This window comes from Salvelinus fontinalis, chromosome 5 (assembly GCF_029448725.1).
Source record: "Salvelinus fontinalis isolate EN_2023a chromosome 5, ASM2944872v1, whole genome shotgun sequence".
Lineage (NCBI taxonomy): Eukaryota > Metazoa > Chordata > Actinopteri > Salmoniformes > Salmonidae > Salvelinus > Salvelinus fontinalis.
This window is the reverse complement of record NC_074669.1, coordinates 59,359,404-59,374,425: the sequence shown is the minus strand read 5'-3', so window position 1 is coordinate 59,374,425 and position 15,022 is coordinate 59,359,404. Positions and strand designations below refer to the sequence as shown.

Sequence of the window (15,022 nt, the reverse complement as noted above, 5' to 3'; positions counted from 1 at the left end):
ACCTACAGTAGTCATGTCTGCTCCATAAAGCATTAACAACATACAGCAGTCATGTCTGTTCCATAAAGCATTAACAACATACAGTAGTCATGTCTGTTCCATAAAGCATTAACAACATACAGTAGTCATGTCTGCTCCATAAAGCATTAACATACAGCAGTCATGTCTGCTCCATAAAGCGTTAACATACAGCAGTCATGTCTGCTCCATAAAGCATTAACTACATACAGCAGTCATGTCTGCTCCATAAAGCATTAACAAACTACAGCAGTCATGTCTGCTCCATAAAGCATTAACATACAACAGTCATGTCTGCTCCATAAAGCATTAACAACCTACAGCAGTCATGTCTGCTCCATAAAGCATTAACATACAGCAGTCATGTCTGGTCCATAAAGCATTAACAACATACAGCAGTCATGTCTGCTCCATAAAGCATTAACATACAGCAGTCATGTCTGCTCCATAAAGCATTAACAACATACAGCAGTCATGTCTGCTCCATAAAGCATTAACATACAGCAGTCATGTCTGGTCCATAAAGCATTAACAACATACAGCAGTCATGTCTGCTCCATAAAGCATTAACAACATACAACAGTCATGTCTGCTCCATAAAGCATTAACATACAGCAGTCACGTCTGCTCCATAAAGCATTAACATACAGCAGTCATGTCTGCTCCATAAAGCATTAACAACATACAGCAGTCATGTCTGCTCCATAAAGCATTAACAACATACAGCAGTCATGTCTGCTCCATAAAGCATTAACATACAGCAGTCATGTCTGCTCCATAAAGCATTAACATACAGCAGTCATGTCTGCTCCATAAAGCATTAACAACCTACAGCAGTCATGTCTGCTCCATAAAGCATTAACAACATACAGCAGTCATGTCTGCTCCATAAAGCATTAACATACAGTAGTCATGTCTGCTCCATAAAGCGTTAACATACAGCAGTCATGTCTGCTCCATAAAGCATTAACATACAGCAGTCATGTCTGCTCCATAAAGCGTTAACATACAGCAGTCATGTCTGCTCCATAAAGCATTAACATACAGTAGTCATGTCTGCTCCATAAAGCGTTAACATACAGCAGTCATGTCTGCTCCATAAAGCATTAACATACAGCAGTCATGTCTGCTCCATAAAGCATTAACCTACAGTAGTCATGTCTGCTCCATAAAGCATTAACAACATACAGCAGTCATGTCTGTTCCATAAAGCATTAACAACATACAGTAGTCATGTCTGTTCCATAAAGCATTAACAACATACAGTAGTCATGTCTGCTCCATAAAGCATTAACATACAGCAGTCATGTCTGCTCCATAAAGCGTTAACATACAGCAGTCATGTCTGCTCCATAAAGCATTAACTACATACAGCAGTCATGTCTGCTCCATAAAGCATTAACAACATACAGCAGTCATGTCTGCTCCATAAAGCATTAACATACAGCAGTCATGTCTGCTCCATAAAGCATTAACAACCTACAGCAGTCATGTCTGCTCCATAAAGCATTAACTACATACAGCAGTCATGTCTGCTCCATAAAGCATTAACAACCTACAGCAGTCATGTCTGCTCCATAAAGCATTAACATACAACAGTCATGTCTGCTCCATAAAGCATTAACAACCTACAGCAGTCATGTCTGCTCCATAAAGCATTAACATACAGCAGTCATGTCTGGTCCATAAAGCATTAACAACATACAGCAGTCATGTCTGCTCCATAAAGCATTAACATACAGCAGTCATGTCTGCTCCATAAAGCATTAACAACATACAGCAGTCATGTCTGCTCCATAAAGCATTAACATACAGCAGTCATGTCTGGTCCATAAAGCATTAACAACATACAGCAGTCATGTCTGCTCCATAAAGCATTAACATACAACAGTCATGTCTGCTCCATAAAGCATTAACATACAGCAGTCATGTCTGCTCCATAAAGCGTTAACATACAGCAGTCATGTCTGCTCCATAAAGCATTAACTACATACAGCAGTCATGTCTGCTCCATAAAGCATTAACAACATACAGCAGTCATGTCTGCTCCATAAAGCATTAACATACAGCAGTCATGTCTGCTCCATAAAGCGTTAACATACAGCAGTCATGTCTGCTCCATAAAGCATTAACATACAGCAGTCATGTCTGCTCCATAAAGCGTTAACATACAGCAGTCATGTATGCTCCATAAAGCATTAACAACCTACAGCAGTCATGTCTGCTCCATAAAGCATTAACAACATACAGTAGTCATGTCTGCTCCATAAAGCATTAACATACAACAGTCATGTCTGCTCCATAAAGCATTAACATACAGCAGTCATGTCTGCTCCATAAAGCATTAACAAACTACAGCAGTCATGTCTGCTCCATAAAGCATTAACATACAACAGTCATGTCTGCTCCATAAAGCATTAACAACCTACAGCAGTCATGTCTGCTCCATAAAGCATTAACATACAGCAGTCATGTCTGGTCCATAAAGCATTAACAACATACAGCAGTCATGTCTGCTCCATAAAGCATTAACATACAGCAGTCATGTCTGCTCCATAAAGCATTAACAACATACAGCAGTCATGTCTGCTCCATAAAGCATTAACATACAGCAGTCATGTCTGGTCCATAAAGCATTAACAACATACAGCAGTCATGTCTGCTCCATAAAGCATTAACAACATACAACAGTCATGTCTGCTCCATAAAGCATTAACATACAGCAGTCACGTCTGCTCCATAAAGCGTTAACATACAGCAGTCATGTCTGCTCCATAAAGCATTAACATACAGCAGTCATGTCTGCTCCATAAAGCGTTAACATACAGCAGTCATGTCTGCTCCATAAAGCGTTAACATACAGCAGTCATGTCTGCTCCATAAAGCATTAACAACATACAGTAGTCATGTCTGCTCCATAAAGCATTAACATACAACAGTCATGTCTGCTCCATAAAGCATTAACATACAGCAGTCATGTCTGCTCCATAAAGCATTAACAAACTACAGCAGTCATGTCTGCTCCATAAAGCATTAACATACAACAGTCATGTCTGCTCCATAAAGCATTAACAACCTACAGCAGTCATGTCTGCTCCATAAAGCATTAACATACAGCAGTCATGTCTGGTCCATAAAGCATTAACAACATACAGCAGTCATGTCTGCTCCATAAAGCATTAACATACAGCAGTCATGTCTGCTCCATAAAGCATTAACAACATACAGCAGTCATGTCTGCTCCATAAAGCATTAACATACAGCAGTCATGTCTGGTCCATAAAGCATTAACAACATACAGCAGTCATGTCTGCTCCATAAAGCATTAACAACATACAACAGTCATGTCTGCTCCATAAAGCATTAACATACAGCAGTCACGTCTGCTCCATAAAGCATTAACATACAGCAGTCATGTCTGCTCCATAAAGCATTAACAACATACAGCAGTCATGTCTGCTCCATAAAGCATTAACAACATACAGCAGTCATGTCTGCTCCATAAAGCATTAACATACAGCAGTCATGTCTGCTCCATAAAGCATTAACATACAGCAGTCATGTCTGCTCCATAAAGCATTAACAACCTACAGCAGTCATGTCTGCTCCATAAAGCATTAACAACATACAGCAGTCATGTCTGCTCCATAAAGCATTAACATACAGTAGTCATGTCTGCTCCATAAAGCGTTAACATACAGCAGTCATGTCTGCTCCATAAAGCATTAACATACAGCAGTCATGTCTGCTCCATAAAGCGTTAACATACAGCAGTCATGTCTGCTCCATAAAGCATTAACAACATACAGCAGTCATGTCTGCTCCATAAAGCATTAACAACATACAGCAGTCATGTCTGCTCCATAAAGCATTAACATACAGTAGTCATGTCTGCTCCATAAAGCGTTAACATACAGCAGTCATGTCTGCTCCATAAAGCATTAACATACAGCAGTCATGTCTGCTCCATAAAGCATTAACCTACAGTAGTCATGTCTGCTCCATAAAGCATTAACAACATACAGCAGTCATGTCTGTTCCATAAAGCATTAACAACATACAGTAGTCATGTCTGTTCCATAAAGCATTAACAACATACAGTAGTCATGTCTGCTCCATAAAGCATTAACATACAGCAGTCATGTCTGCTCCATAAAGCGTTAACATACAGCAGTCATGTCTGCTCCATAAAGCATTAACTACATACAGCAGTCATGTCTGCTCCATAAAGCATTAACAACATACAGCAGTCATGTCTGCTCCATAAAGCATTAACATACAGCAGTCATGTCTGCTCCATAAAGCATTAACAACCTACAGCAGTCATGTCTGCTCCATAAAGCATTAACTACATACAGCAGTCATGTCTGCTCCATAAAGCATTAACAACCTACAGCAGTCATGTCTGCTCCATAAAGCATTAACATACAACAGTCATGTCTGCTCCATAAAGCATTAACAACCTACAGCAGTCATGTCTGCTCCATAAAGCATTAACATACAGCAGTCATGTCTGGTCCATAAAGCATTAACAACATACAGCAGTCATGTCTGCTCCATAAAGCATTAACATACAGCAGTCATGTCTGCTCCATAAAGCATTAACAACATACAGCAGTCATGTCTGCTCCATAAAGCATTAACATACAGCAGTCATGTCTGGTCCATAAAGCATTAACAACATACAGCAGTCATGTCTGCTCCATAAAGCATTAACAACATACAACAGTCATGTCTGCTCCATAAAGCATTAACATACAGCAGTCATGTCTGCTCCATAAAGCATTAACATACAGCAGTCATGTCTGGTCCATAAAGCATTAACAACATACAGCAGTCATGTCTGCTCCATAAAGCATTAACATACAGCAGTCATGTCTGCTCCATAAAGCATTAACATACAGCAGTCATGTCTGCTCCATAAAGCATTAACATACAGCAGTCATGTCTGCTCCATAAAGCATTAACAACATACAGCAGTCATGTCTGCTCCATAAAGCATTAACATACAGCAGTCATGTCTGCTCCATAAAGCATTAACATACAGCAGTCATGTCTGCTCCATAAAGCATTAACATACAGCAGTCATGTCTGCTCCATAAAGCATTAACATACAGCAGTCATGTCTGCTCCATAAAGCGTTAACATACAGCAGTCATGTCTGCTCCATAAAGCATTAACATACAACAGTCATGTCTGCTCCATAAAGCATTAACATACAGCAGTCATGTCTGCTCCATAAAGCGTTAACATACAGCAGTCATGTCTGCTCCATAAAGCATTAACTACATACAGCAGTCATGTCTGCTCCATAAAGCATTAACAACATACAGCAGTCATGTCTGCTCCATAAAGCATTAACATACAGCAGTCATGTCTGCTCCATAAAGCGTTAACATACAGCAGTCATGTCTGCTCCATAAAGCATTAACATACAGCAGTCATGTCTGCTCCATAAAGCGTTAACATACAGCAGTCATGTCTGCTCCATAAAGCATTAACAACCTACAGCAGTCATGTCTGCTCCATAAAGCATTAACAACATACAGTAGTCATGTCTGCTCCATAAAGCATTAACATACAACAGTCATGTCTGCTCCATAAAGCATTAACATACAGCAGTCATGTCTGCTCCATAAAGCATTAACATACAGCAGTCATGTCTGCTCCATAAAGCATTAACATACAACAGTCATGTCTGCTCCATAAAGCATTAACATACAGCAGTCATGTCTGCTCCATAAAGCGTTAACATACAGCAGTCATGTCTGCTCCATAAAGCATTAACATACAGCAGTCATGTCTGCTCCATAAAGCATTAACAACATACACCAGTCATGTCTGCTCCATAAAGCGTTAACATACAGCAGTCATGTCTGCTCCATAAAGCATTAACATACAGCAGTCATGTCTGCTCCATAAAGCATTAACATACAGCAGTCATGTCTGCTCCATAAAGCATTAACAACATACAGCAGTCATGTCTGCTCCATAAAGCATTAACATACAGCAGTCATGTCTGCTCCATAAAGCGTTAACATACAGCAGTCATGTCTGCTCCATAAAGCGTTAACATACAGCAGTCATGTCTGCTCCATAAAGCATTAACATACAGCAGTCATGTCTGCTCCATAAAGCGTTAACATACAGCAGTCATGTCTGCTCCATAAATCATTAACTACATACAGCAGTCATGTCTGCTCCATAAAGCATTAACAACCTACAGCAGTCATGTCTGCTCCATAAAGCATTAACATACAACAGTCATGTCTGCTCCATAAAGCATTAACAACCTACAGCAGTCATGTCTGCTCCATAAAGCATTAACATACAGCAGTCATGTCTGCTCCATAAAGCATTAACAACATACAGCAGTCATGTCTGCTCCATAAAGCATTAACATACAGCAGTCATGTCTGCTCCATAAAGCATTAACATACAGCAGTCATGTCTGGTCCATAAAGCATTAACAACATACAGCAGTCATGTCTGCTCCATAAAGCATTAACAACATACAGCAGTCATGTCTGCTCCATAAAGCATTAACAACATACAGCAGTCATGTCTGCTCCATAAAGCATTAACAACATACAGCAGTCATGTCTGCTCCATAAAGCATTAACAACATACAGCAGTCATGTCTGCTCCATAAAGCATTAACAACATACAGCAGTCATGTCTGCTCCATAAAGCATTAACAACATACAGCAGTCATGTCTGCTCCATAAAGCATTAACAACATACAGCAGTCATGTCTGCTCCATAAAGCATTAACAACATACAGCAGTCATGTCTGCTCCATACAGCGTTAACATACAGCAGTCATGTCTGCTCCATAAAGCATTAACATACAGCAGTCATGTCTGCTCCATAAAGCATTAACAACCTACAGTAGTCATGTCTGCTCCATAAAGCGTTAACATACAGCAGTCATGTCTGCTCCATAAAGCATTAACAACATACAGCAGTCATGTCTGCTCCATAAAGCGTTAACATACATGTCCATCTGGTGCTTTAGAAGTCACTGCATAGACTAGATCATACATGAATCCTGGACAGATGTGACACAACAGCTTCATAAAGGGATTATAACACGTCATGCAGTGACAATAGGGTGTCGTAAGAGTCTGACGTACCTGAGAGTGACTATTGACCTCAACCTCCTCAGCAAAGCGAACTTTGACCGGGTTGGACCGGAGTTTAGCTCTCTTCTCTGGGGTGATGAAGGAAGACTTGGGTCCCTGAGAATCCACAGGAGGAGAAATTAGGACTTGGGTTCCTGAGAATCCACAGGAGGAGAAATTAGGACTTGGGTTCCTGAGAATCCACAGGAGGAGAAATTAGGACTTGGGTTCCTGAGAATCCACAGGAGTAGAAATTAGGACTTGGGTCCCTGAGAATCCACAGGAGGAGAAATTAGGACTTGGGTTCCTGAGAATCCACAGGAGGAGAAATTAGGACTTGGGATCCCTGAGGATCCACAGGAAGACAAATTAGACAGAGTTTCCAAAAGACACGAGGGTGCAGACTGCAGAGCCTGTGGTTTACCCATAATGCTCCCGGCAAAGACAAATAACATTCTCCTCACCCTACCTGGGTTCAACCCCCTTCTCCTCTCCCTACCTGGGTTCAACCCCCTTCTCCTCTCCCTACCTGGGTTCAACCCCCTTCTCCTCTCCCTACCTGGGTTCAACTCCCTTCTCCTCTCCCTACCTGGGTTCAACCCCCTTCTCCTCTCCCTACCTGGGTTCAACTCCCTTCTCCTCTCCCTACCTGGGTTCAACCCCCTTCTCCTCTCCCTACCTGGGTTCAACCCCCTTCTCCTTTCTTCCTGTTGTGTCTGCCTCCTTCCTGTACCTCCATCTGTTTCTGTACCGGTCTAAATAAAGTGTCAGTAAACCCTAAACAATCTAGATCTGAAAACTAACAGGTAGTGGATATAAAACAGCACCTCAGAGACACTAATCTGACTGATCAACCTGACAGGCTGATAAACAACAGAACCTCAGAGACACTAATCTGACTGATCAACCCAACAGGCTGATAAACAACAGAACCTCAGAGACACTAATCTGACTGATCAACCTAACAGGCTGATAAACAACAGAACCACAGAGACACTAATCTGACTGATCAACTCAACAGGCTGATAAACAACAGAACCTCAGAGACACTAATCTGACTGATCAACCTAACAGGCTGATAAACAACAGAACCTCAGAGACACTAATCTGGCTGATCAACCCAACAGGCTGATAAACAACAGAACCTCAGAGACACTAATCTGACTGATCAACCTAACAGGCTGATAAACAACAGAACCTCAGAGACACTAATCTGGCTGATCAACCCAACAGGCTGATAAACAACAGAACCTCAGAGACACTAATCTGACTGATCAAACCAACAGGCTGATAAACAACAGAACCTTAGAGACACTAATCTGACTGATCAACCCAACAGGCTGATAAACAACAGAACCTCAGAGACACTAATCTGACTGATCAACCTAACAGGCTGATAAACAACAGAACCTCAGAGACACTAATCTGACTGATCAAACCCAACAGGCTGATAAACAACAGAACCTCAGAGACACTATTCTGACTGATCAACCCAACAGGCTGATAAACAACAGAACCTCAGAGACACTAATCTGACTGATCAAGTGTTCTTCCTAGGTTTTGGCCTTTCTAGGGAGTTTTTCCCAGCCACCGTGCTTCTACACCTGCATTGCTTGCTGTTTGGGGTTTTAGGCTGGGTTTCTGTACAGCACTTCGAGATATTAGCTGATGTACGAAGGGCTATATAAAATAAACTTGATTTGATTTGATCAAACCAACAGGCTGTTTATCAAACAGAATCTCAACAGAATCTCAGAGACAATAATCTCAGACAAACGTAAATGTTACTTTCATGTAAACTGAAAACTAAAACACTAATATTGTTGCTGCTGTGGTAATGAAGTGGTTTCTCCACTGTAGGTAACGCCAACCACTGCAACACATCCAGGGAGTGTTCCTATTGGGTAAAACTGTGTTGTTGTTGAAAAGAGTCAGTGTTCCTATTGGGTAAAACTGTGTTGTTGTTGAAAAGAGTCAGTGTTCCTATTGGGTAAAACTGTGTGTGTTGTTGTTGAAAAGAGTCAGTGTTCCTATTGGGTAACACTGTGTGTTGTTGAAAAGAGTCAGTGTTCCTATTGGGTAAAACTGTGTTGTTGTTGAAAAGAGTCAGTGTTCCTATTGGGTAAAACTGTGTTGTTGTTGAAAAGACTCAGTGTTCCCATTGGGTAACACTGTGTGTTGTTGAAAAGAGTCAGTGTTCCTATTGGGTAACACTGTGTGTTGTTGAAAAGAGTCAGTGTTCCTATTGGGTAAAACTGTGTTGTTGTTGAAAAGAGTCAGTGTTCCTATTGGGTAAAACTGTGTTGTTGTTGAAAAGAGTCAGTGTTCCTATTGGGTAAAACTGTGTTGTTGTTGAAAAGAGTCAGTGTTCCTATTGGGTAAAACTGTGTGTGTTGTTGTTGAAAAGAGGCAGTGTTCCTATTGGGTAAAACTGTGTTGTTGTTGTTGAAAAGAGTCAGTGTTCCTATTGGGTAACACTGTGTTGTTGTTGAAAAGAGTCAGTGTTCCTATTGGGTAAAACTGTGTTGTTGTTGTTGAAAAGAGTCAGTGTTCCTATTGGGTAAAACTGTGTGTTGTTGAAAAGAGTCAGTGTTCCTATTGGGTAAAACTGTGTTGTTGTTGTTGAAAAGAGTCAGTGTTCCTATTGGGTAAAACTGTGTGTTGTTGAAAAGAGTCAGTGTTCCTATTGGGTAACACTGTGTTGTTGTTGAAAAGAGTCAGTGTTCCTATTGGGTAACACTGTGTTGTTGTTGTTGAAAAGAGTCAGTGTTCCTATTGGGTAAAACTGTGTTGTTGTTGTTGAAAAGAGTCAGTGTTCCTATTGGGTAAAACTGTGTGTGTTGTTGTTGAAAAAAGTCAGTGTTCCTATTGGGTAAAACTGTGTGTGTTGTTGTTGAAAAGAGTCAGTGTTCCTATTGGGTAAAACTGTGTGTTGTTGTTGAAAAGAGTCAGTGTTCCTATTGGGTAAAACTGTGTTGTTGTTGTTGAAAAGAGTCAGTGTTCCTATTGGGTAACACTGTGTTGTTGTTGAAAAGAGTCAGTGTTCCCATTGGGTAACACTGTGTGTTGTTGAAAAGAGTCAGTGTTCCTATTGGGTAAAACTGTGTTGTTGTTGAAAAGAGTCAGTGTTCCTATTGGGTAAAACTGTGTTGTTGTTGAAAAGAGTCAGTGTTCCTATTGGGTAAAACTGTGTGTTGTTGAAAAGAGTCAGTGTTCCTATTGGGTAACACTGTGTGTGTTGTTGTTGAAAAGAGTCAGTGTTCCTATTGGGTAAAACTGTGTTGTTGTTGAAAAGAGTCAGTGTTCCTATTGGGTAAAAATGTGTGTGTTGTTGTTGAAAAGAGTCAGTGTTCCTATTGGGTAAAACTGTGTTGTTGTTGAAAAGAGTCCGTGTTCCTATTGGGTAAAACTGTGTGTTGTTGAAAAGAGTCAGTGTTCCTATTGGGTAAAACTGTGTTGTTGTTGAAAAGAGTCAGTGTTCCTATTGGGTAAAACTGTGTTGTTGTTGTTGAAAAGAGTCAGTGTTCCTATTGGGTAACACTGTGTTGTTGTTGTTGAAAAGAGTCAGTGTTCCTATTGGGTAAAACTGTGTTGTTGTTGTTGAAAAGAGTCATTGTTCCTATTGGGTAAAACTGTGTTGTTGTTGAAAAGAGTCAGTGTTCCTATTGGGTAAAACTGTGTTGTTGTTGAAAAGAGTCAGTGTTCCTATTGGGTAACACTGTGTTGTTGTTGAAAAGAGTCAGTGTTCCTATTGGGTAACACTGTGTGTGTTGTTGTTGAAAAGAGTCAGTGTTCCTATTGGGTAAAACTGTGTTGTTGTTGTTGAAAAGAGTCAGTGTTCCTATTGGGTAAAACTGTGTGTGTTGTTGAAAAGAGTCAGTGTTCCTATTGGGTAACACTGTGTGTGTTGTTGTTGAAAAGAGTCAGTGTTCCTATTGGGTAAAACTGTGTTGTTGTTGTTGAAAAGAGTCAGTGTTCCTATTGGGTAACACTGTGTTGTTGTTGAAAAGAGTCAGTGTTCCCATTGGGTAAAACTGTGTTGTTGTTGAAAAGAGTCAGTGTTCCTATTGGGTAAAACTGTGTTGTTGTTGAAAAGAGTCAGTGTTCCTATTGGGTAAAACTGTGTTGTTGTTGAAAAGAGTCAGTGTTCCTATTGGGTAAAACTGTGTTGTTGTTGAAAAGAGTCAGTGTTCCTATTGCGTAACACTGTGTTGTTGTTGTTGTTGAAAAGAGTCAGTGTTCCTATTGGGTAAAACTGTGTTGTTGTTGTTGAAAAGAGTCATTGTTCCTATTGGGTAAAACTGTGTTGTTGTTGAAAAGAGTCAGTGTTCCTATTGGGTAAAACTGTGTTGTTGTTGAAAAGAGTCAGTGTTCCTATTGGGTAACACTGTGTTGTTGTTGAAAAGAGTCAGTGTTCCTATTGGGTAACACTGTGTGTGTTGTTGTTGAAAAGAGTCAGTGTTCCTATTGGGTAAAACTGTGTTGTTGAAAAGAGTCAGTGTTCCTATTGGGTAACACTGTGTGTGTTGTTGTTGAAAAGAGTCAGTGTTCCTATTGGGTAAAACTGTGTTGTTGTTGTTGAAAAGAGTCAGTGTTCCTATTGGGTAACACTGTGTTGTTGTTGAAAAGAGTCAGTGTTCCCATTGGGTAACACTGTGTGTTGTTGAAAAGAGTCAGTGTTCCTATTGGGTAACACTGTGTTGTTGTTGAAAAGAGTCAGTGTTCCTATTGGGTAAAACTGTGTTGTTGTTGAAAAGAGTCAGTGTTCCTATTGGGTAAAACTGTGTGTGTTGTTGTTGAAAAGAGTCAGTGTTCCTATTGGGTAAAACTGTGTTGTTGTTGTTGAAAAGAGTCAGTGTTCCTATTGGGTAACACTGTGTTGTTGTTGAAAAGAGTCAGTGTTCCCATTGGGTAACACTGTGTGTTGTTGAAAAGAGTCAGTGTTCCTATTGGGTAAAACTGTGTTGTTGTTGAAAAGAGTCAGTGTTCCTATTGGGTAAAACTGTGTGTGTTGTTGAAAAGAGTCAGTGTTCCTATTGGGTAAAACTGTGTGTTGTTGAAAAGAGTCAGTGTTCCTATTGGGTAACACTGTGTTGTTGTTGAAAAGAGTCAGTGTTCCTATTGGGTAAAAATGTGTGTGTTGTTGTTGAAAAGAGTCAGTGTTCCTATTGGGTAAAACTGTGTTGTTGTTGAAAAGAGTCCGTGTTCCTATTGGGTAACACTGTGTGTGTTGTTGTTGAAAAGAGTCAGTGTTCCTATTGGGTAAAACTGTGTGTTGTTGAAAAGAGTCAGTGTTCCTATTGGGTAAAACTGTGTTGTTGTTGAAAAGAGTCAGTGTTCCTATTGGGTAAAACTGTGTTGTTGTTGAAAAGAGTCAGTGTTCCTATTGGGTAACACTGTGTTGTTGTTGTTGAAAAGAGTCAGTGTTCCTATTGGGTAAAACTGTGTTGTTGTTGTTGAAAAGAGTCATTGTTCCTATTGGGTAAAACTGTGTTGTTGTTGAAAAGAGTCAGTGTTCCTATTGGGTAAAACTGTGTTGTTGTTGAAAAGAGTCAGTGTTCCTATTGGGTAACACTGTGTTGTTGTTGAAAAGAGGTAGTGTTCCTATTGGGTAAAACTGTGTTGTTGTTGAAAAGAGTCAGTGTTCCTATTGGGTAACACTGTGTTGTTGTTGAAAAGAGTCAGTGTTCCTATTGGGTAAAACTGTGTTGTTGTTGTTGAAAAGAGTCAGTGTTCCTATTGGGTAACACTGTGTTGTTGTTGTTGTTGAAAAGAGTCAGTGTTCCTATTGGGTAAAACTGTGTTGTTGTTGAAAAGAGTCAGTGTTCCTATTGGGTAACACTGTGTGTGTTGTTGTTGAAAAGAGTCAGTGTTCCTATTGGGTAACACTGTGTGTGTTGTTGTTGAAAAGAGTCAGTGTTCCTATTGGGTAACACTGTGTGTGTTGTTGTTGAAAAGAGTCAGTGTTCCTATTGGGTAACACTGTGTGTGTTGTTGTTGAAAAGAGTCAGTGTTCCTATTAGGTAACACTGTGTGTGTTGTTGTTGAAAAGAGTCAGTGTTCCTATTGGGTAACACTGTGTGTGTTGTTGTTGAAAAGAGTCAGTGTTCCTATTGGGTAAAACTGTGTTGTTGTTGAAAAGAGTCAGTGTTCCTATTGGGTAAAAATGTGTGTGTTGTTGTTGAAAAGAGTCAGTGTTCCTATTGGGTAACACTGTGTTGTTGTTGAAAAGAGTCAGTGTTCCTATTGGGTAAAACTGTGTTGTTGTTGTTGAAAAGAGTCAGTGTTCCTATTGGGTAACACTGTGTGTGTTGTTGTTGAAAAGAGTCAGTGTTCCTATTGGGTAAAACTGTGTTGTTGTTGTTGAAAAGAGTCAGTGTTCCTATTGGGTAACACTGTGTTGTTGTTGAAAAGAGTCAGTGTTCCTATTGGGTAAAACTGTGTGTGTTGTTGTTGAAAAGAGTCAGTGTTCCTATTGGGTAAAACTGTGTTGTTGTTGTTGAAAAGAGTCAGTGTTCCTATTGGGTAACACTGTGTTGTTGTTGAAAAGAGTCAGTGTTCCCATTGGGTAACACTGTGTGTTGTTGAAAAGAGTCAGTGTTCCTATTGGGTAAAACTGTGTTGTTGTTGAAAAGAGTCAGTGTTCCTATTGGGTAAAACTGTGTGTGTTGTTGAAAAGAGTCAGTGTTCCTATTGGGTAAAACTGTGTGTTGTTGAAAAGAGTCAGTGTTCCTATTGGGTAACACTGTGTTGTTGTTGAAAAGAGTCAGTGTTCCTATTGGGTAAAAATGTGTGTGTTGTTGTTGAAAAGAGTCAGTGTTCCTATTGGGTAAAACTGTGTTGTTGTTGAAAAGAGTCCGTGTTCCTATTGGGTAACACTGTGTGTGTTGTTGTTGAAAAGAGTCAGTGTTCCTATTGGGTAAAACTGTGTGTTGTTGAAAAGAGTCAGTGTTCCTATTGGGTAAAACTGTGTTGTTGTTGAAAAGAGTCAGTGTTCCTATTGGGTAAAACTGTGTTGTTGTTGAAAAGAGTCAGTGTTCCTATTGGGTAACACTGTGTTGTTGTTGTTGAAAAGAGTCAGTGTTCCTATTGGGTAAAACTGTGTTGTTGTTGTTGAAAAGAGTCATTGTTCCTATTGGGTAAAACTGTGTTGTTGTTGAAAAGAGTCAGTGTTCCTATTGGGTAAAACTGTGTTGTTGTTGAAAAGAGTCAGTGTTCCTATTGGGTAACACTGTGTTGTTGTTGAAAAGAGGTAGTGTTCCTATTGGGTAAAACTGTGTTGTTGTTGAAAAGAGTCAGTGTTCCTATTGGGTAACACTGTGTTGTTGTTGAAAAGAGTCAGTGTTCCTATTGGGTAAAACTGTGTTGTTGTTGTTGAAAAGAGTCAGTGTTCCTATTGGGTAACACTGTGTTGTTGTTGTTGTTGAAAAGAGTCAGTGTTCCTATTGGGTAAAACTGTGTTGTTGTTGAAAAGAGTCAGTGTTCCTATTGGGTAAAACTGTGTTGTTGTTGTTGAAAAGAGTCAGTGTTCCTATTGGGTAACACTGTGTTGTTGTTGTTGTTGAAAAGAGTCAGTGTTCCTATTGGGTAAAACTGTGTTGTTGTTGAAAAGAGTCAGTGTTCCTATTGGGTAACACTGTGTGTGTTGTTGTTGAAAAGAGTCAGTGTTCCTATTGGGTAACACTGTGTGTGTTGTTGTTGAAAAGAGTCAGTGTTCCTATTGGGTAAAACTGTGTTGTTGTTGAAAAGAGTCAGTGTTCCTATTGGGTAAAAATGTGTGTGTTGTTGTTGAAAAGAGTCAGTGTTCCTATTGGGTAACACTGTGTTGTTGTTGAAAAGAGTCAGTGTTCCTATTGGGTAAAACTGTGTTGTTGTTGTTG

At 40.0% G+C, this 15,022-nt stretch overlaps 1 protein-coding gene across 1 annotated transcript in view; it reads right to left on the bottom strand.

Annotated features, from left to right (window-relative positions):
* The window catches only part of LOC129855932 (FERM and PDZ domain-containing protein 1-like), a 125,107-nt gene that overhangs the window by 57,282 nt on the left and 52,803 nt on the right, over positions 1-15,022 (bottom strand). Inside the window, exon 7 of the mRNA XM_055924043.1 lies at positions 7,155-7,259. Within this exon, the coding sequence (XP_055780018.1) occupies positions 7,155-7,259 (105 nt within the window). The remainder of the gene's footprint in view (positions 1-7,154; positions 7,260-15,022) is intronic.